Below are 22500 nucleotides of genomic sequence, written 5' to 3'. Positions count from 1 at the left end.
ATTCTTTCAATCACTGATTAGTTTTATAAAATGGAGCAGTTTCCAGTGACTGGTTATACTAAGGATGTGTGCTTTTTGTGGGGTTTCACTGCTGTTATTTGTGGAATGAAAAAACAGGAATGGAGATGGTTTCATTGACCGTGAGGAGTTTACTGACATCCTACGTTCCACTGGAGAGCCAATAACAGAGGAGGAGATAGAAGAGCTCATGATAGATGGTGACACAAACAAAGATGGCAAAATTGACTTTGATGGTAAAATGAACACCAGTCATGTAAACACACACACAAAGCTAATTCTTATTTCCTTTTTATTGTGTATTTAATTGGAATAAATACAAATTATGTTTGCATTCTCATATCTTAACAGAAAACACATGCCTACATGTGCGCGTGCGCACACACACAGACACACACACAGACACTCTCTCTCTCTCTCTCTCTCTCTTTCTCTCTCTCTCTAGTAAGTATTCAAAAGTAAAATCATCTTGAAAGTCACTAAATCTTGGAATTACATATGCCATATTTTGTTCACTACAAAAGGTGCAATAATACACAATAAACATTTAAAATTCATACAAGGATGGCAAAGATGTAATAACATCAATGTAATTATCTTTTTTAAATTTATTTTTCCTCTTCCAGAGTTTTTGAAAATGATGGAGAACATTCAGTAAAGATTCCACATTCCACCCTTTCATCTTTGACCTCCAATCATAATTCAACAAACTTCATGAAACAACCTGGCAAAAAGTCATAGAAGAACGCTTGTCTCATGGACAATGTGGAATGGATGGGAGAACACAGTGGCAATGTCCTTCTGGAACTTTCTCTTTGGGACATTGGAAATGGCTATAAATAACTATCAAACCCTTTATGTGGAATTCACTGTCACCTCACCCACCCCCACCCCCACCCCATTGCCCCTATGCTCCAGCTTCTTAATGACATATGATCTACCGCTCCTTGAAAACTTGACCCTTCTTTTGCCCTACATGCCCACCCTGTACTGTTCCTAAATAAACCAGACTCAGTCTGACTTTATGTCTTGGTGTCATGGTAAATGGGGTGTCCCAACATTTATTGGTTACAGTACAAGTTCAGAAGTTTGTGCAATGATGTGCTTTTTCTAAAATTTTCTGTTTCACTACATAACAATTGTCATTCTCAGTTTGAATAGCAGAAGCAGATATTACTATTAAAAATTACTGTAAAGAATGTGATCAAACAATGCTCCTATCTGATCAAAACTCTTCAGTCCACCGTAATCAAAGCTTCAAGATAATCAGGTTTCTGAAATTATTCTGTACAGAGAGGTTCCATGGTTTGCCCTTCCCCAGTGCTCCTTTGCTTCTTCCACTATAATCATTAACATCATGGTCCTTGTCCTTATAAAAGAGTCTCCTTTTCCAATAAGGTTTCTAAAGGCAATATTGAAGTTTTCTCCACCTGTACTTACCTTCTGCAGTAACAGACTTTCAGGGATCTTCATACAGCCATTCATGTTACTATGCGAAGAGTTTACTGTTGATCCCCAGAGACTAAACTTACCAAAACAGCACATTAGGTTGTGTGTTGAGACTATATTCATCCAAAATGGAAAAGGGGAACGTAAAACCCAAAATGTGTTCTCTTTTTTCTCTTCTTTGTGCTGCCTAGTCATAGGTTCCTTTGCATTTGTATGTCTTCCTCTCATGTGAATGATGATTCAGGCACCATCTTCATGAGCATCCTCTTTCTCTTTGTGGAATATTACGATGCTTTACAACGGGTTGCTATTACGCTTATGGTGCACACCACCCTCAAATTCTCTTTTTAAAACATTGCACTTCTGATGCAGGGTATATGATTTTTACCTCCTCCCATTTCTCACCCTATTAGATTTTAGCTGCACCTCACAAAACATACACACATGTCTGATCACCCCTCCTTCTAATTCTCCAATAGACACTCCCCACTCAGGAAACACATGCCATACAAGGAGTGTGATGTCTTGAACTAGCTACCTGCACTGTTTGTTTGGAAAGGGTAGGAGGTCGCTTGAGACATTCTCACATAGCATTAATATCATTTGCTATTCAGGGCACACTGAAGTTCTGCATGACAGCACTTTTGGACTGGGGTTTATTTCTGCTCAAGGCACAAGGCAGAGTTTATGTTCACCTAACAAATAATCCAATTAGCATATTATTCACATAAATAGCAAATACCAACCATGAAAACATGCTACACTGTTTAGTTATCTTTACTAGCAGAGTGTCTTTAGAGCATTGCATTAGTCTGATCAAATCATGGCTGGGTAGAATAAAGCATGAAGTGAAATTTTTTCAAAAAATCCCCTTTCTGTCTGGTATGAAAATGCTCCCAGTTTTCACATTGCTTGGATCCAACAGTTCTCACACTCCTGCCATGGTCAGTAAAAATAGACTATTTTTTTTTTGTGTAATTGCATCTCACATACCATCCACACTGTATTCCTAGCTTGTGCTCAGTGCTCCTAGGAGAGGCTCTGGATCCACCCTAACCCTGACCAGAATACATTAATGGTTAACGGTTATTAATGGATGAATAAACAGTTACCAGTTGGTAGTTTTGTAGGCCTACTCTGTGACTTGTGGGCAAGGACACTATTACGTATCATCTCCAAACTGTTATAACAACTAACAGACCCCTTTGATAATTTGCTACTTTTTTAACACTTTAACACCTCCCCTTTTTTAATCTCCTGAAGATGTAAGAATTCCCCCCCTGTCAAAAACAAGTGACTTTTCTTCCACTCTTGTAGACCCGACATTTCAGATTTAGATTTAGGCTCCTCAGAACCCTAAAAGTTCAACATTCTAATTCTGGCCATCCGTGGTGGGCGTGGCTTCGGAAACGCGTTCAACACCGTGTATCTGGATGGTCGTTGACGGCAGGTGGGCGTGGCCTCGCCCGACCTGTTTAAAGTGTGTCTGAACTCTCCATTGACGTCTAGTCTATCTGTTGGGGTGCACACGGATTGACCACTCCTTTGGGCTTGATTGGTGGATAATAGTGGGGAAAACTAATCCACAGCCATGGTAAGAGATCACAGGAATCAAGCGTGAAACAAAAAATAAATGTGTCTAAGATTGCTAATGGCTTATAGACAAAATAAAATTGAATATGTAAATTATAGAGAGGAAGCATTTCTTTTCTAAATGGTTTCAGTTTAATTAAGGGGAAATTGTGGCATTCAATATTGCCATACTACTATATATATATATATATATATATATATATATATATATATATATATATATATATATGTGTGTGTGTGTGTGTGTGTGTGTGTGTGTGTGTGTGTGTGTGTGTAGGATACTTGTATGATTAAAGCATGTATCTGTGGGGTTGTCAGTGCAATTTTGAATGGGCCTATTTCAGGTTTTAGAAAAATAACAGGGAAAAATGTATAGAGCCTATACTTGCCAGATTTTTCGGCCATTAATAGTAAATTGTAACTTTGTATTTGAAAGATATCTTTTAATTATGGAATATGACAGCTGTTGTGGTCATAATGTAGTGGTGTCAGGAGAAAAAAAAATCAAGCAGGATGGAAGAGTGATGCCAAAGTGCCACTTGATCCAGACTCGGTCAGCAGACTTGGTATGTGAGCGGGTGACATGCTTAGACGACACATTCCAGGAGTTCAGTTTCGGAGTTACCATGTACAGGCACAGAGTTATGAAGATAAAACCAGTTGATCCTTAAAATAGCAAGAAGGTTTCACCAACTGCTTGTGCGCAGTGGTTTAGAAGTTTTACGCAGCTGCTGAATCAGCATATTTAATAAACTTTTTTTTTTTTTTTTAATGAGAATATATTTTCCTTCATATTGGCGCACTGTTAATTACCTGGCTCAAATGTTTTAGACATGTCAAGCCATGAAAACTATTTTTTCCTCTAATTAATCATCATCTGTGATATGACTATAAGGATGCACAATTGTGGAATTAAAAAAAAATTAAAATCCTAGTTGGTGCGTATTTCAGTAAAGTGCCGTTTTTTTCTTCCTTTCTTTCATTGCACCCATCTTATTGCCGGACATTGGCCTACAGAAAGATGGATAGATTAAACAAAGAAAAACAATAATAAGAACAACTTTCTGTCATGCTGTTTTGTAGACTGACGCGCAACAGGAGGCCCGCTCCTACCTGAGCGAGGAGATGCTCGCCGGTGAGTGGAAAACAATGCGCTTTATTCCCACTGAATATATTTCATGATTGCAGTAAATCCTAATCTTATGTCCCGTTTCACAACAGAGTTCAAAGCTGCCTTCGATATGTTTGATACCGACGGTGGCGGCGACATCAGCACCAAGGAGTTGGGTACCGTGATGAGGATGTTGGGTCAGAATCCAACCAGAGAGGAGTTGAATGAGATCATTGAGGAAGTCGATGAGGACGGTAAGGACAACCAGCCATACTTAACTTTATGTCAGGGGCTCTCAGACTGTCTTTTGCAGGCAGGTAAAAAAGCTGTAAAAATAAGTAAATAAATAAATAAATAAATAACTAAATAGATAGATAAATAAATAAATAAAAATCCACTGAGTGTCTTGGTACAGATTTATTTGATGAACTATTCAGAACCCATAAAACTTTTCATTCATGACCTTTCCAACCACAGAACACATGAGGTCCAAGTTGATATTATTTATAGCCCTATATGTTTTTGAGTTTGGATTAAAACAATTTCATTTAAATGAAGTCAATCAGGCTAATGACAATAAGAACTTTATTCCACTTTGATAATGGTGGATGTGATTTCCACCACTGTAACAAAAACAAACATACAAACAAAAAAAAAAAAAGACAGACCATGACACCACTTTGCACACATCTTATTATTATATATTTTTAGGTTCACAATGCCAAATATTAACACTCTAAAATCCCTGAATGAGTGAACCTACAACATTGAATTAGACACAAAAGAACACTGTAAGAAGTCCTTCAGCACTGCTAGCCTATGTGTACATTGGTAACAATGGCCTTATGTTGTTAAATCCTAGGCAGCGGTACTATTGACTTTGAGGAGTTCTTGGTCATGATGGTGAGGCTCCTAAAGGAGGACCAGGCTGGCAAGAGTGAGGAAGAGTTGGCAGAATGCTTCCGTGTGTTTGACAAGTATGTACCATAATACAACTGTGTGTCTTTTACTGTAAAAAAAAAAAAAAAGATCATCCAGCATCTTATTTGCATCTTACTCTCTATCTTACTCTCTATTTGCTCACAGGAACGCTGACGGCTACATTGACAGAGATGAGTTCGCCGAGATCATCCGCAGCACTGGCGAGTCTATCACAGATGAGGAGATTGATGAGCTGCTGAAGGATGGAGACAAAAACTCTGATGGCATGCTGGACTTTGATGGTAAGACACATTTTGTGAGTGATTGTGCCTTTGATAAGTCAAGAATTAGTGTATTATAGACTCTTATTGAATGACTGCTGTATGAGGATGTACTCTTATGCATAGACCTAGAATTTGTAATCTTTTAACAAGATTGTGTGTGGGTTTTTTTTTTTTTTCCAGAATTCCTCAAGATGATGGAGAATGTGCAGTAAAACAGAGACTCATGGACATTCCTCTACCCTTTGACCCCCCTATCAACTCAATCCCATCCCCTTAAACTCACTCATGACCCTTTACCATCTGGTCCGTTGCCTCTCATCGTCCATCTTGACAACTTTGCCACTTCAACAGACATACAGACGAACATCCGAATAAGGTCTGCTAAGGTGCAACACATGATGCTCATGCTCCATGGAGAACCCTGCATGTTCCTGCAAAAGAGCAGAAGAGCCAAGCAATGGTGTGTGGTTTTCAGCACCATTATATTACATTGCGAAATCAACAGCTCATACTGTGGTAGACCGCACATGGCTGGGCATTTTAGTCTACATTTAGACTAGATCAGCAGCTTGTTATCGCTGCCTAGACCAATGCTAAAACCTCTTACACGTCACCATATTTAAACAAATGCTTTAAAGAACAGAATAAAAAAAATAAAACACATGCTCCTATTTAGTTGGTCTGATGTTTGTAAATTTCTGTTTTGAGGAGGTTGCCAATAAAGCTTTTTTTTTCTTTTTTTCTCCCCCCAGTGTCATTGAAACAAATAAAGTTTAAGCTTACTGGTTATTTAAATGAATGGTTGCTGCTACTTTGTTAAAGAAGATTCAAAATTAAACCATGCAATAATCTAAATTGCATTTGGTATACCTTCTACAGTCATTTCCAGTTTAAAACAATAGTTATTTATACACTACTAATAGTATGTACGAGCCAAGAGCTGTAAAAAGAATAAAAATTGAAAAAAAAGCTACACTTATAGAAGAGATTGAACCTTTGGAGTTCAAAAAACAACTTGACAGTGCAAATATGAACTTCTAACTATCAAAAAGGTTCAATACGTAACTTACATGTTGTATAACGATCCCTTGGTTATTTGGCATGTATCATCAGTTCTTTTTATAACCTTTGTTGTGGCAAAAGTGTTCTTATTAGAACGTGGTCTGTTGTCAAGATTCCTTTATGAACCATTTCGACTGTAAAGGTTTTAGTACTATTTTGTTATTAGCTGAGGCCCATGCTTTGCTTTTAGCCCTGGAACATATTGAATATGCACACGAATGGAAATTTTTTATTTTTACAGATTCAAAATTTTGCCTTCAATCATTTGAATCATTAAAGACTGATCACCCCATAATTGTTCATATTTTAAAGTAAACCTGTTACAAAAGCAAAACTACAGCATTTTCTGTTAGATTCTGGGTTATATATATATTTTTTTTCAATGAACAAACAGACAAACTGTGAAATCCATTTGGTCTGTTCTGCTTTTAATGTTATTAGACAATGTTTCTTATCAGGAAATACTTTAATTTGTTGTGTATAAGTTAATTTATTATTATTATTATTATATTTATTATTATTTTTATTTTTATTATTTTGTGTTCAGATTGTTTGTACATATAATAGTACAATTTGTAAAAATGTTTATTACATGCACAAACAATCCGAACACAAATGAAACCCCCATAATTTTCTCATCTTTATTATTTTTTATTCACTTTCTGCCAATATTGACAAATCGCTAATAACAATTCAATAGTACTTTCTTTTCACTTAAGTAAACATAATTATTCATATTGTTTAGATTTTGAGAATTAAATAAACAACAACATTTTAACCAGGTGGATGTGGTAGGCTACTGTACGCAACGTAAATCTCCACATGTCTGTCTCGTGCAAAAACCGTTACAAACTTTGAAGCGTGAGCAGCGGGACTGAGTGGACTGAGGTAAGATAACATAACCTATCAAAAATAACTATGACCTTCTTGAAAAGCTAAGAAGATAACATGGACTTAATGTCATAGTTACATTAAGGTGTGTGTTAACGTAAGGAATAATTGACGACGGGCCACTGAACTATAGAAAAATTAAGCACACATGACCACTTTACAAAGACCCAAATTTCAGGGACAACTTGATGCCCTGAACTTTTAACAATATTACCTCACTAACCAACTCCAATATATCATCAAATGGATAAAGCCCAGTCAGATAAATGAGAACTGGCTAGATGAACATGCACTATACATTAAAATCAGTATCTCAGACACTTCAGTACAGCTATCAAACGCCACCCCTGCTTCAAAACTCCAACAAGTGCAGCGACTTCAACAGCTTGGTGGAAATTTTATAAAACAATTAATTCACCACTCCAACTAAGTGAACAAACTCCCATATGACATAACCCTGACTTCATAAACAATTAAGATAATAAACATCTTTGCATGGGTACAAAAAAGGCATTACACACCTTAAACACATTTGTCAAAACAACACCTTTTCATCATTCCCATATGATCCTCATTCCCATGACTGAACAGTCACATGAGAGAAGACTTTTGGCAACAAGTATTACAGAACATGTCCCTCATAGCTAATAACACTAGTCTGCACCTGATACAATACTAAATAATCCATAGAACTCATTACACGGGTCATAGAATGGGCTTCAGGGACTCAGACATCTGCACGTACAAAAAAAAGGTGTTACATCATCAGTAAATATTAGTGAGCCTTTTCCAGAAGCAGCCATGCAAGCCCAAGCCATGACACTACCTCCACCATGTTTCACAGATGAGCTTGTATGTTTTTGATCATGAGCAGATCCATTCTTTCTCCACACTTTGGCCTTTCCATCACTTTGATAGAGGTTAATCTTGGTTCCAGAACTTTTTGGCTCATCTCTGCATTTCTTTGCAAATTCCAAGCTGGCTGTCTTATTCTTACTGCTGATGAGTGGTTTGCATCTTGTGGTACAGCCTCTATATTTCTCCTCTAGGAGTCTTATTCACATGTTGGAGTGTGATACCTTCACCCCAGCCCTGTGGAGCTTGTTGGTGATAGTGACCAGTGTTGTTTTGGATTTATCTTCACAGCTCTCACAATGTTTTTGTCATCAATTGCTGTTGTTTTCCTTGGTTGACCTGTTCCATGTCTAGTAATTAGTACGCCAGTGGGTTCTTTCTTTTTCAGGACATTACAAATTGTTGTTTTGGCCATGCCCAAGGCTTGTGCAATGGCTCTGATAGATTTTCCCTCTTTTCTCAGCTTTAAAATGGCTTGCTTTTCTCCCATAGACAGCTTTCTGGCCTTCATGTTGATTTATCCTTTTTAATAACTAATGCAGTCTACATAGGCAAAACCTAGGGCTTAAACCAAAACTAGACATTCAGAGCTACTGGTCAGCAAGAAACTACTGTCAGGCACATGTTCCAATATTTTTGATAACTTGAAGAAGAAAAAAATGGTGGGTTTAAACAAAAGGTGCCATGTTCTAAATTGTTTAACATATTAGGTGTAAATATGTGGAAATAAAAGCTGAAATTCTGATCTATTGTATCATATTAATCTTTTGATCTCAAACCCAAATAAAATTGCCCTTGCTGTTCCAATACTTTCAGAGGGGACTGTAAATACATTATGTGGAATGGGTTATCTTGTTTTAAACATTATCTTATTTTCTAAATATCCAGTTACACTCTGTTAAATGTTGTATGAAATTGATTGTTTTTTTTCATGAAGACAATATTCCTTTCTTTCAAGTACTTCTGTTTGTTCAGTGATGTTGTGCTCAAATTATATATTTATGTATTAAACATTTTATGGACAATCATTGTGCTGTGTCTATGTTGTGAAATGGGTTTAAATTGGCAATGTATAATAATAATAATAATAATAATAATAATAATAATATGTTAAGGATGTCGAGAAACAGGTTCAAAAAGGAACTCTGACGGGGCGTTAATGCACAGTTAAGAGAGGGTTCCAATTAGAACCATTTCAAAAATGTTTAAAAAATTAACCTGGTTCCTCCACAGTTGCAATCTCCAGTTACCTCAAAGGGTTCATTTTTTAACCTATTTCTTCTTATAGTGTATTACACTTCTTTTAACAATATTGAGAAAATATTTTTAACACAGAATGCATGGTATATTACTGTCAAAACCATTGGTGAATCAGTATAACAGTACTTTAGTGTATAAACTGTAAACACCCAGTAAGTTCTTGACTGTGACATGCATTTTGTGCCAAAACTAGTAAATTAAAGTACAAGCCCTGCAAGTAAATTAATTAGTTTCTAAATCTAAGGACAGTGATCTGCGCTATGAGTTGATTCTTCTTTGCTTTATTACTTACAGCATATATTACTATTGCATTTAGGAAGATCTTCTCAGCAGCAGATATCACCAACAAGGAATTGCAGCCACTGCATTTCTGACACTGGTAACATATACAATTGGCATCTTTATGTTAAACCTCTGACTTGAATTTACTTTCACATAAATTAGCAGACACATTTATCCAAGTGACTTAAATAAATGCTTTGTAGTCTCTATCAAAAACATCTTCATTTTAGTGTACATAGGTAGGGTTTACGAATATCATCAAGCTAAACCAGTGTTAGAGAGGAGATATTGGTTCAGTGGTTAAAGCTTTGGGATACTGACTGGAAGGTTGGGAGTTTAAATCCCAGAACTGTAAAGCTGCCATTGTAGAATCCTTGAACAAGATCCTTAACCCTTAACTGTAAATCACTTTGGATAAAAGCATCAGCCAAAGAAGCAAATATAAATGCAACAAAACCACACAAGTCAAGTGCTGCATCCCAATTTGTCCACTTTCCTAACTGTCTATACTGTCCTAAATAATATCCAAGATGAGAACAAGTACGCTCCAAAGCGTAGTGTGCTGAAATGAGCATCCCAAACGTCCCTGGATTGTCTAATATTCCCAGTAGATTTTCGAAGAGTGGACAGTTAATATTGTCCACTCTTTGTGCAAGGGAGGAGTTTTGTGACGGTTCATGTTGTCAAATTCAACCAGCAAACATGGCAGACGAGTGGAACATCTGGGATGCGTCTTCAGGATTTAAGTGTAAGAACTTAAATGTTGAGCACTAAAAGTTTTTTATTGTCACATAAGATTAATGGTTGGATGTTGTGTAAAAAGAGTAGTATTTTAGAGAGGTGTAAATAAATCATGGGAATGGTAAGTTCAATTATATAGTATACATTATATAAGGAATAATGAACGAAGAAAGGCTTAAATGTAACTAGGAAACAACATTATCTTCTGTAATATGACGTGTTAGTATATACCAGTTCTTGCACACTGTTTTTCTACAAACTCAAAATTATGTACTTTTCCCTTCAGAAAAAGAGTACGCACTTTTAATGGATAATAGAACGATGTGAAATGGGATGCAGCAAAGGTCTGTTTCAAGACCTAGTGGATACATACAAGCAACAGGGTTCAAATGTTTTAGGTTGCATTTGTATTCTTTATTGGTACTAGTTTATCAAGTTTAGATCAGTGAGTTAAAAAATAACACTTGTTGTTTTTGAGGAATGTAATAACGTGTATGTCTCTGCATTATAGGGGAAAAAAACCCTTTGTTCAGTACTTCATACATGCTTTATTGGTCAACTTACTTTACATTAATATCTATCCGGTTCACTTATGATCTATGAGAAATGTTTGATTATTTCAAGTATACAGTTTATGCAAAAGTATAAAAATACATAAAAAGTAAAAGTTTCCAATGAACTCAGCACACATGCTCCTGCAGCATGTTCATCCTTGCAGTCAGTTTGATGAAGCTGCTTGCAGCACTGTATATGACAGTTCAGGACCCGTAGTTGGCTTCATCAAAGGCTTTTCTGGCTCTCTTGAGCTCCTCATTCATCGTCAGCAGATCTTTCACCCTCGCAAACTTTCTCGGGTCTTTCCGGATGAGGAAGACGATGTCCTCCACCTGAACGCGGCCTTGGCGTCCGATGGACATGGCTTTATGGGTCATCTCAGTGATGAACTCGATCACCAGGTCCTCCAGAATATCCACGGACTCTGTGTACGGATTCTGGTCGTCGCCGAAGCCATACATCATACAACGAAGCTCTTTCGAGAACAGTCTCTTCCTTCTGCCGTGACCCGCGTCTGCACCGTTTCCCCCTTCATCCAACTCCTCATCAAAGCCGGGATCGTCGTCTTCCTCCGCCATGTTGGAATCAGGAGCCTTTAAACAGCTGCTATAAACATTGAGCTCTTTAACCAATCACAATTACATTGTTTTTATACTGTGTTTGTATCAATAACACGCACGCTGTTGAATTTAAAGCAAGCTACTTACCAAATTTCTGTCAACACGCTCGAAAGCAGCAGTTACAAACAACCGATGGGTTGACTTCCGACTTCCGGTTGAACGGGTTGCCAAGCATACGTATAAATTCCAACCATAACACAAACTAGAAAAACGTGCCCAGCCTAAAAGTTTTTAATTTAAAAATAAGAAGCATATTGTAAAACATACACACTATACACTAATACTGTAGCATATACAAAACATTTTATCAAAGCAGTATTAAAACACTCTCTATATAGTTTCATAAACCATCCACTGACACAAAACAAGCACATTCATAAAGTAAAACTAGTCTCTTTTTTTTTAACCTAACATACCTTACTGCAGTTACAAGACCATATTTCGACTGATAGACCCTATCAGTCGAAATATGGATAGACAAATCTCCTCCACCCCAGCGGTTAACACATAGTTATTTGATATTAAACATGCAGACCTGGCAACACCAAAACCTCCCCTCCCCCCCAAAAAAAGACACTTCCTGTTTCTTGTCACTATTATTTAGAGAACCGCCTACCCTTATGTATGTGATATTTTTAATTGTTCAGGTTATTATTATTATTATTTAAGTAAAAAAAAAAAACAGAACACTGCTGTAAAACACTCATGAATTCCCGACAATCTGTTAATGATTAATAATTAATAGTAAGTAATACGCTAGAGTCAATGTATCCCAGAGTGCGCTGCATGGACACGTCACTGGAGCGTACCTGCTGCACGAGCAACATGGCTGAAATCTAAATGGCTCCTTATTGGACATTTAGTGTACTACTATAGGTCGAGAAGCCGCTCCTTTCTCCTCCCTATGTAGTGCACCTAAAGAGAGAGCAGCGTGCTGTTTGGTGTTCAGGTTATGCGTTCGGATGGTGCGAGTGGATGCTCCGTAGCTTCATTAACAGTAGTTATTTAGACTACGTGGTGGCACAGGAACAGTTATGGTAACTTAATATCTCAACTGCAACCTTATTTTTTCCGTTGGAAAGGAAACTGCTACAAGTGAGGTAGGAGAACTTCCAGTACAAACATCTACCATTAATCATATGGTCAGCACCCATCCGGAGACACGTTCATGGACCTGAAAATGACATGTTTATAGCAGCTGGTCGTGTTGACTGTAATCTCAAGTTTTATAGTTTCAGCAGATTGAACACGCTAACGGAGTCCCAGCTACTGTCTGAGGAAAGACTGAAAACACATCCTTACTTTGCACTGTTTACTCTTTGGAATGCTCATAAAAGTTCATTTTCAGCACAGCTGTTGGATTCCATTATTGAACAGTGGCCAAACCACACATTACTATTATTATTATTATTATTTGTAGTAGTAGTAGTAGTAGTAGTAGTAGTAAATGTATTAGAACATACACAAACATGCCATTCTAGTCTTCTAGCTGACCTTCAGTACTCAGTTCCACTGGAAAATTCACTTTATTAATCATGTATTTAGATAATGTAAGTAATATTTAATGCTAATGTAATCTAGTGTTAAATACTATCCATGTTTAATGACTATCAGTTCAGCCTAGATATTGTCAAACCATCGAGTACAATACAACTAAACATTGTTGTTAGACTGCGCGTAATGGGTATTACTATTTTGTGACTGGTCTATAAATTCCCATTTTCTTTTAGTTAGTCTCCTTACTGCTGCCTGGATGCGAGCAGAAGCTCGGGATGGCATACCTAATGTCCATCATCTGTCGGGCTCTCCGCACTGTAGGCCTGGTCCTTTTCTTCTACGTCTTCTCCATCGGGATCACTTTCTACAACAAGTGGCTCATGAAGGTGAGGAATACAAGGCATATCTTTCTAAGACCTACTGCTGCAGTCATAAAGACAACATTTCAAATTTCAATACACTTAGTACCATATGACTTTATTTTATATAGTTGCTTGGACATTGTTTATTTATTAATTTTTTTTCTGTAGACCTTGCTCTCAGCTCTGTGTTCTTGTTGTCCATAGGACTTCCACTATCCTTTGTTCATGACCCTGTTCCACCTCATCATCATATTTTGTTTGTCTGCGATGACACGGTGTGCCATGCAGTGCTGGACACGGAAACCTAGAGTCACTCTAAGCTGGAAGGACTACATTTACAAGGTGGCACCAACAGGTACAATACATGCACATAAACCTGGGCTTTTCATCATCCATGTTTTTGGTCATTTAGTTATAAGGCAGTTGAGGTGAGCGTGATAAGATAAGTAGTCCAATCATGTTCATGTTTTAAACTAGATCAAAGTCCATACTGACTGTGACTGTGTGCCGTGAGTTGTCAAGCAATTTACCAGTAATGTCTAAAGAATGTAGTTTAATAGTTCTTGAATATCAAATTAGGCTTGCCACGGCAATGATGGACGATACCAGTAAGAAAATTTTACACCGGTTTAAAGCGGGGAACATTATGAATGACACTTACTTTATAATAACAGTTCCTATATCAATATACTAACGAATTGTACAGCCTTAAATAGTGTATAGTTGCCTAATGAAGAGATTGCAACTCATGATAAAATGAAATTAAATGAATGCACTGAAAGTTAATTACCAAAGCATCAAAACAACACAGGTAGCATAGCACGTACACTGACAGATGATGTTGCATTTAACTGACAGGGACAACTGTGTGAGGTCAGTGGGGAAGCACAAACATGTAAAATATTAAACAGAACTCAACAGATCTATCTAGCCATATTTAGAAGACAAAATGCGGACCATTATTGAAATGACAGAGCGCTTGATTCCTAAAAGGGGAGTGACCTCTCCCATGTGGCAATACTTGAACCTGAAAACGCATATGAAGCAGACATCTGCAGACATTGCGTGAAAAAAGTTTCAGCGAGAGGACGGAGCATGTCAAATTTATTTGCACTTCTTTGCACTCATCACCCTGCTGAAGCAGCTAAACTGAAAGGTGATAAAACACCAACATTGGGCATTCAACAACCCACAGTTACCCAAGAGCACTATCTAGCATCCAATTAGCGCTAGTATTTGTATTACTGGTTTGAACTAGGGACACCATACTGATGTGAAAATTATGATGATATGGCAAGTCTATATCAAATGCCCTTTAGATGACCATTAATTCCCCAATGTACTCATTTTATGTCTTCGTACAGTACATACAATGTAATCACAAAAGCAACATACAATTTAGGTAACTACCTATCCAACTGATTCCTCTCTTCATGTTGCAGCACTTAGCGCAGGTACTCTGAGAACATAGGCTGTTTGTTTAAAATCAATTTTGCTCTCTTTCAGCACTGGCTACTGCTTTGGACATTGGACTATCCAATTGGAGCTTCCTTTTCATCACTATCAGTCTGTGAGTATGTTTGTGTGTTGGGCGGGTTATAACCAGAAATTCAGCTCTCAAGGATTGCCCAGTCTTAATCATTGTGCAGCTGTTACTTTCAGCTTGTTTTCTGTTTGATCCGACTTGGTTTAATGCAGCATATAATTAAGTAGTTTAGAAAACAAAAAAGAAGTTGTTTGGGGTGGAGCTGTAATTATATAACCTGTATCAAGCATTTTTTTGTGTTCACTGGTCCAGATATCCAGAATACATTGTACTTCTTGAGCACTCCTGTTCTGCCACGCATAACTCCATAACACATAGCATATTTGGTTCAAATCATTATTAAATCGAGTTGGCACTGAGAATGCATTTATTATAATTTTTGGTGCACTTTCTGTGTTTGCACAGACAAACAGGAAGAAGGTGGTAAAGAAACCAGTGTTTAATTTCTAAATACTATGTACAGTCCCCTTTGACAGTATTGAAACTGCAAGGCCAATTCAGTTGTTTTCGCTATACACTGAAAACATTTGGGTTTGAGATCAAAAGATGGACATGAAATGATGGATCAGAATTTCAGCTTTCATTTCCTCATGTACATTACATCTAGATGTGTGTGTTCAACAACTTAGAACATGGCACCTTTTGTTTGAACCCACACATTTTTCTGTCGTCTCATATTCATCTTTTGATCTCAAACCCAAATGTCTTCAATGTATAGCAAAAACAATAGAATTGGCCTTGCTGTTCCAACACTTTTGGAGTGGACCGTATGTACAAGTGTTACTAGGATGTTTGTTTGCATTAATTTTTTTTAAATGTACATCGTACGTAACGTCAGTGCGACAGATTTAGGTTAGTACGTATGACTTTAAAACACGTGTACTGTTTCAAACATCTCATCAGTGTGTGTTTTTCCTGCAGATACACAATGACCAAGTCTTCTGCTGTGCTCTTCATTCTCTTTTTCTCCCTGCTCTTCAAATTGGAAGAACCGGTGAGCCTTTCATTTGACTCTAATATATTTGGAATATTCCGTTGATTTTTGTTTAATTATTTTTGTTGATTTAAAAAAAAAAAACTTTTCCAGATTTGCTACTCGATTTCTGATTTCCTAATGCTATCAGCTGTGGAGGGCGACAGCTCACATATTTTAACACATCAGCTCACACGTGTGTTTTAGTGCTCCTAGTTCCTGCTTGTTATTTGGACTACTTCCTTTGTAATGAAAGGGAATCAACATGATTCAGGGACAGGCCTGACATGCGTATTGTATTTATCAATCAAAATGCGCCCCCAAAGAAACGCACACAAAACCTGCGAAATGTAAAAGGCTGTAGCGCATAATAAAACTATAACTCATTTAAATTGGATATTCAGTATTGCTATACACTCCCTTAAGCTAACCTTTTTTTTTTTTCTTTTGTGCCTGTGATATCTTGGCACATGTGCACGAATTAAAGAAACTAAAAGGCCTCTACATATGAGTAAATGTCAGTAATTAACCACAAGTTTTCAGTGGGTGAAAGAGCTTACCACGAAAATGCGTTAGACCAAACAATTTTACAAACTTATCTGATGAGATGCATAGGCCTACATTTCTGACCATTATAATTTGAGCAGATAGATTTTTTCAGATAATACTCTGTATGTAGGTGGACTATTAAACCCTCCAGGGCTCCTCACCTGTCCTGGGCCTTGGACAGCTTCAATGGTTGACAACCATTGACTTGTATGCCTGATTACTTAGGTCATGTAGTTCATGTTTTTTTTCTTTTGTTTTTTGTTTTGTTTTCCAGAACCCATTCCTGATCCTGGTAGTGCTGCTGATAGCTGTTGGATTATTTATGTTTACACTTAAGTCCACTCAATTTAACCTGGAGGGCTTTATCATGGTCCTGCTGGCCTCCTTTATCGGCGGGATCCGCTGGACCCTCACACAGCTCCTCATACAGAAAGCAGAGCTCGGTGAGTCTGACTCAAAGCGTTTGCTCGATGAGAGTGCTGAGGGGAGGAATGCCCCCAAAAAATTAATATAGTACAAATCACTGGGCAATGGTGGCTCAGTGTTTAAAGAAAAAGTCCTTGAGGAAAAACTTGAATTATGTGTGATGTGCTTAGCAAGTCTGGTGTTTATTTGTTAGTAGGTGCTGTATTTTCGTTACAACAGAAGACAGCAGAGACTTGGTTCAGCTAGTTAGCGATCTATGAGATGACAATTATGTTGACAGCAGTGTCAGCATGAAAATTGATGCATCAGACCTTTATCTGTTTGAGAAGAATTCATAAGTGAGGATTTGAGAGAGCTAGACTAAAGCCCTGCTGCATCAGTCCCTTTAGGTAGAAATGAAGACCAAATGATAGACCAAAATGTCAAAGAAAGTCAACTTAAAAATGAAAGTCAGCTTAAACTGAAAAAGTCAACTTATTTGATTAGAAAATAAATCTTCGATGCCATTGAAGATCACATTTTAATTCTAAAGATTACTATGTTGTTCAGGGTGGATTTTGCTTACTAGTTGCTGACCTCCTGATTGGAAGTTTGAGAATTCAAATCCTGACACTACCCAAAGGCCTAACAGAGGCATGGCAATGTCTCTAGCTTGGAGTAAATGTTAATAGGGTATTCTTTAGAAATTATTAGCAACACCTTTTAAAGTTGTTCTGCATGCTCTTTTGATTTCCCCCAATGCAGGGCTCCAGAACCCTATAGACACCATGTATCACCTGCAGCCGCTCATGTTCATGGGACTGTTTCCTCTTTTCATGTTCAATGAGGGTTTGTCTGATACAGTTTCCTTTTTGTTCACTTTCATACCCTTTATATAATTATACAACGTTCCTCTTTAAAAATGTTCTATAACTACAGTATGACATGCTGCAAACCCCAGTTCGTCACAGGTTGTTTTGCTTCGTGTGTGTGTGTATGTGTGTGTATGTGTGTGTATGTGTGTGTATGTATGTGTATGTATGTGTGTGTATGTGTGTGTGTGTATGTGTGTGTATGTGTGTGTATGTGTGTGTATGTGTGTGTATGTGTGTGTATGTGTGTGTATGTGTGTGTATGTGTGTGTGTGTGTGTGTATGTGTGTGTGTGTGTGTATGTATGTGTGTGTGTGTGTGTGTGTGTGTGTGTGTGTGTGTGCGCGTGCAGGGCTGAATCTGAGTACAACAGAGAAGCTGTTCCGGGTGAATGAGCTCAATCCGCTGCTCTACTCTCTCCTGGTTCTGTTTGTGGGAGGTTCTTTGGCCTTTGGGCTCGGTTTCTCCGAGTTCCTGCTTGTCTCCCGTACGTCCAGCCTCACGCTCTCCATCGCAGGCATATTTAAGGTGAATTCACACACTTATTGGAATTAGCATTAAACCTTTGATTGTTAGTGAAATTGTAAAAAAAAAATTTTTTTGTTAAAATAGCTTCCAGTCACTGTGTTGGTGACATGCTCCCTCTCTCTCCTGTCAATTGGAGCGACATTAGTCAATCGTGGGTGTCCGTGAGCTTGTGTATGCATGTATGCCCAGTAGCACTCGCCTCTGAGGGTGTTACGCTGCCTGGTGACACAGCATGAGCAGAAAAGATGCAGTTGGCTGCCTTCATGTGTCTTGGAGGAAGCATGCGTTTACCCACCCTGCTCTGTTAGTAGCTGTCATGTGATAGGGCAGTGAGAGCTAGTGGATGGGAATTGGTCAAGACCAAATTGGGGGGAAAAGTCATTAGTAATAAAAAAAGTAATCTACTGCTGTTGCTTAAAGAGGTGTGTCCTTAAGATTTGGCGTGTCTCAATTGCAAGTTGATGATAGTCTTTTAATCACTAGCCACAAAGATGTTAGCTGCTGGGATTTATTGGCTCCTTCCTTTGCATGTAGTGTGTGCGACCAGTCAGGCAAAGCTTCGCTTAATTCTACAAAACCGATATGGTAAAATCAGATGCATATGGGTAAATAATGTAGACACTTTGGCAGACAGGCAAAATCCACATTAAAGAAAGAAAGAAAAAAAAAACAACATTCTGTAATGCAGTTTGGGAATTTTTCTGTCATGATTTGAGTCCACTTGTCCCAGAAGGAAACATCACTGCAAATCAATACAAAGCTATTCAAACTGATCACCTTTATCCAATCATAAAACATTTCTATTCTGATGGGCATGGTCTCTTCCAGGATGACACTGTTTCCACTCACAGGGCTTACTGACTGGCTTGATGAGTATGAAAGTCATGTCAATCATATGCTATAGTCTTCACAGTCACCAGTTGAATACGAGTGGTAGAGTCTAGACATCGTTCAGCACCACCATCTTGAAAACACCAACTAATAAAATAAAAACAACGCACAAATTTTATTATAAATAGCAGTGAAAAGTTCTCATGGACTCATTATCTTCGTATTGTTTTCTCTCCCTCTCTCTGTATCTCTTACAGGAGGTGTGCACTTTGCTGCTTGCAGTAGAATTTATGGGAGACAAAATGAGCACAGTGAACTGGTTGGGGTTTGTTGTTTGTCTGTCGGGTATCTCGCTACACGTGGGTCTCAAGACATACTACAACAAAGGTTTGTTTGTTTGTTTGTTTGTTTGTTTGTTTGTTTGTTTTTTCCACCATTTATTATCTATGCCATACCAACATTTTTTTTTTCAGCCAGCTTAAATAAACCTGACACTGTGACTTTGAATACTGTAGTTACAGTATTTTATATGGCTAGACTGTACGCCAAGAATACAAAATGGGACATTTTTATAAGAAAGACTTAGCAGGAATGGTGTTGAAGTATCTTTAATAGAGAGCTTGAGGGTGGCAGAACATTATTGGCAAGCATAGTCCTTAAATATGAGCTCAAGGTGCTATGAATTCTAAAATATAGACCCTGGTGCATGAGGGGAAAGGAAGTGTTGGTGCTTTCTCATGTCTGACATTTTCTGTGCAGGTGTACACTTCACAGCTGTGTAGCCAATTCCTTTGCATGCACGCAGTTCATAGCACTGATGCTGCTCTTGATATTTTCACAGAGCACAGTTTGCAGACTTTTCTGTGCTTGCTGTCATTTTGTGTCATCTGTTCATTAGCGTGAGAATGTACACTAGGCTTATGTTACATTATATCACATGGTATTGGATGTTGGTATTGGAGCATTTTTAATTGCAGTCCTACCAGGATTTTGCAGTTCTTCGATGAGAAATGACCGCAAAATCAAGCTAACTCCGCAATATTCTGAGGAGCTTGCAATTTTTCTAAATTACTGCAGATTTTTCCGAAGATTTGGGGCAAGACGCATCATGTGCCGTCATCACAATGCGCATTCAGCCAAAACCCTCTTTGATTCACATGCGTCGAACACGAGTACAGCTAAAAGGTCTCGTTTTCAAGCCAACATTGCGAAACAATTTTGTGTTATTGTAATTTCGCCAATGCAAAAACTCTGCGGGGGGGGATTGTCACAAAATCACAATAAAAACCTCTGCAAAATCCTGTACGGACAGAGTATCAGACAGATACCAGATAATAGTATCAGTATTGATGCAGCCCGAATCATGACACAAGCATTAGTCCTGTTATTATTTTCCCCAGGATATTTTTTTATTATCCTTTTTTCAAATATATTACAGAGGTTTTCACTGATAAAGTGTTTTCTCACTTAAACATGTTTGCTTGTTTTATTTTTAGGTAATGGAACTACAGTAAGATCACTGCCAGGCAGAGAAAACCCAGACATGGAGCTCCCTCTTCTTATTTCCAGAGATGATTGCTCTGAGGCAGAGAATGAGGGCTAAAATGAAGTGAGACCGTAACAGTTTCACACACACTTCAAGCAGAAGAAGCAGAAACCCACATCGATCATGGTGATCAGAGACCTGTTGAGCATATGGTATATTTCTGCACATCAGCAGTGTTTGAGGAACAGAGATGGCTGTTACAGGGGAAACACTGCAGTTTAGTCATTGAGTCATTGTGAATAGGTCCAGCGCTGCATGGTTCATTCATATGAGCAGTATGTTCACAATTTCCAAATCATTAAAGGCTTTTATCTGCACTATAAATGGACCAAAAACTATGCTTCACTAAGCACCTTGACTGAGATGTGAAATGAGAGTTCTTTTAATAAATCTTAATGGTGTACACTTTAATCAGAATGTTTAGAAATTTCAGACATTTGATTGAATTATTTATTTCTATCATGCACCTGTTGCCAGGTTTCTCAGTTGAAACTCAGGACAGTTTCCATGTGGCCTTATGAATTTTTGTTTACACAAGAGTAATTGATTTATGGTTGATTTTTAGGTGATGTAATAATTTGTTAATTATGTACTTTAATAATAGTTACGGAGATTTATTTTAAATAAAGGATTTAGCTCATTTGTCATCATTCCATAAACACTGCACAATTTCCAGGCTGCTCTCCTCACATTCTGGCATTTAAACGTCATAATGAGTTGATGTTTAAATTATTACCGGTTTTAAAGTAAACACACCCATGTTCACAGTGCGGAAGAATACAACGCTATTTATTAGACCATGTTCTAGCAAAGAGAACTGACTAAACGAGTAATAATTTGTAATTAGAGGTTGATGAGATGAGTTTGAATTGAATTCAGAGGTTTCCATGCTTTATATTCCTTTAATATACTTTACATTTGATTTTAATATTTAAAACAATTTTAGGATTTAAGTCTATGCTATTCTTCATAGCTGTATCTTCTCTAGGCTATACCTTGTGACTGTGAAAGCTCATTATCCTGATTAAATGTTTTATTGATCCTGATTATTTTCCTCAGCAGTACCTTGTAAGTTTAATACTCAGATATACTCATTACTGTGTTGTACCCAGTCATGCGAGAAGGGAATATGGGGCCCTCATATATAGCTCCCCATAGGACCCTACCGTACTGAGTTTACCCAGCGGGTGCCAGAGGGCTGAAGTGAACTGTTCGAGAAGCTTAAAATTCCAACGAATCTGGTCCCTCCCTTCAGCGCTCCCTTCGACGCCAAATACCCCAACAACAAACTCAGGCTGTAACACTTCAATGTTGGTGCAAGCAGGTGTTTTTTTTAATTGATAGGCAAGTAAAACTATCTCCATTTCCTGATTAGCTGGATGGATTTGTTTTTTCACCCCCCACTCCTGTTTATAGCCTGGCTTACCAATATTACTCCACTTGACAGCTTTTAGTGTGATGCTAATTTGGCCAAACATTATAGAAAATTCCTTTTAGTCTCATCCATCCACAAACCATTTCCAATAGCCTTCTGGCTTGTCCACGTGATCTTTAGCAAATGCAGATTGGCAGCAATATTATTTTTGGAAAGCAGTGACTCTCTCCTTGCAATTTTGCCGTGCACACCTTTATTATTCAGTGTTCTCCTGATGGACTCGTGAACATTAACATTAGCCAATGTGAGAGAGGTCTTTAGGTGCTTAGAAGTCACCCTGAGTTCCTTTGTGACCTCGTGGACTATTACACGTC

At 37.8% G+C, this 22500-nt stretch overlaps 4 protein-coding genes across 5 annotated transcripts in view; 3 read left to right on the top strand and 1 right to left on the bottom strand.

Moving 5' to 3' along the window:
- The window catches only part of LOC108275548 (troponin C, skeletal muscle), a 5791-nt gene extending 4748 nt beyond the window's left edge, over nt 1–1043 (top strand). The window contains exons 5-6 of the mRNA XM_017486431.2: nt 118–254; nt 645–1043. Coding sequence (XP_017341920.1) covers nt 118–254; nt 645–676 — 169 coding nt within the window. The 3' untranslated portion in view covers nt 677–1043. The remainder of the gene's footprint in view (nt 1–117; nt 255–644) is intronic.
- A 1862-nt stretch (nt 1044–2905) lies between these two features.
- On the top strand, nt 2906–6171 carry tnnc2.2 (troponin C2, fast skeletal type, tandem duplicate 2). Its single transcript, XM_017488193.3, has 6 exons — nt 2906–3061; nt 4144–4195; nt 4282–4425; nt 5034–5148; nt 5258–5394; nt 5557–6171. The coding sequence occupies exons 1-6, from the start codon at nt 3059–3061 to the stop codon at nt 5586–5588; spliced, it is 483 nt and encodes a 160-aa protein (XP_017343682.1). The 5' UTR covers nt 2906–3058; the 3' UTR covers nt 5589–6171.
- Nucleotides 6172–10859: 4688 nt separating this feature from the next.
- taf13 (TATA-box binding protein associated factor 13) lies at nt 10860–12191 on the bottom strand. 2 transcript variants are annotated; one of them, XM_017487106.3, is made up of 3 exons: nt 12059–12191; nt 11730–11863; nt 10860–11628 (listed from the first exon to the last, which is right to left on the bottom strand). In XM_017487106.3, the coding sequence occupies exon 3, from the start codon at nt 11598–11600 to the stop codon at nt 11226–11228; it is 375 nt and encodes a 124-aa protein (XP_017342595.1). In that variant the 5' UTR covers nt 11601–11628; nt 11730–11863; nt 12059–12191; the 3' UTR covers nt 10860–11225. The 2 variants fall into 2 exon arrangements, with proteins under 2 accessions (XP_017342595.1, XP_017342594.1); XM_017487105.3 differs by having other exon boundaries at nt 10860–11625; nt 12059–12190.
- A 67-nt stretch (nt 12192–12258) lies between these two features.
- slc35c2 (solute carrier family 35 member C2) lies at nt 12259–21391 on the top strand. The gene is made up of 10 exons (XM_017487102.3): nt 12259–12742; nt 13373–13525; nt 13706–13856; nt 15008–15071; nt 15969–16041; nt 16844–17012; nt 17740–17823; nt 18199–18374; nt 19463–19592; nt 20702–21391. Exons 2-10 carry the CDS (start codon nt 13415–13417, stop codon nt 20806–20808), a joined length of 1065 nt encoding a protein of 354 aa, XP_017342591.1. The 5' UTR covers nt 12259–12742; nt 13373–13414; the 3' UTR covers nt 20809–21391.
- The last annotated feature ends 1109 nt before the right edge of the window (nt 21392–22500 follow it).

This window comes from Ictalurus punctatus, chromosome 15 (genome assembly GCF_001660625.3).
Source record: "Ictalurus punctatus breed USDA103 chromosome 15, Coco_2.0, whole genome shotgun sequence".
NCBI lineage: Eukaryota > Metazoa > Chordata > Actinopteri > Siluriformes > Ictaluridae > Ictalurus > Ictalurus punctatus.
Note: the sequence above shows the minus strand (reverse complement) of the source record. Positions and strands in the feature narration are given on the sequence as shown.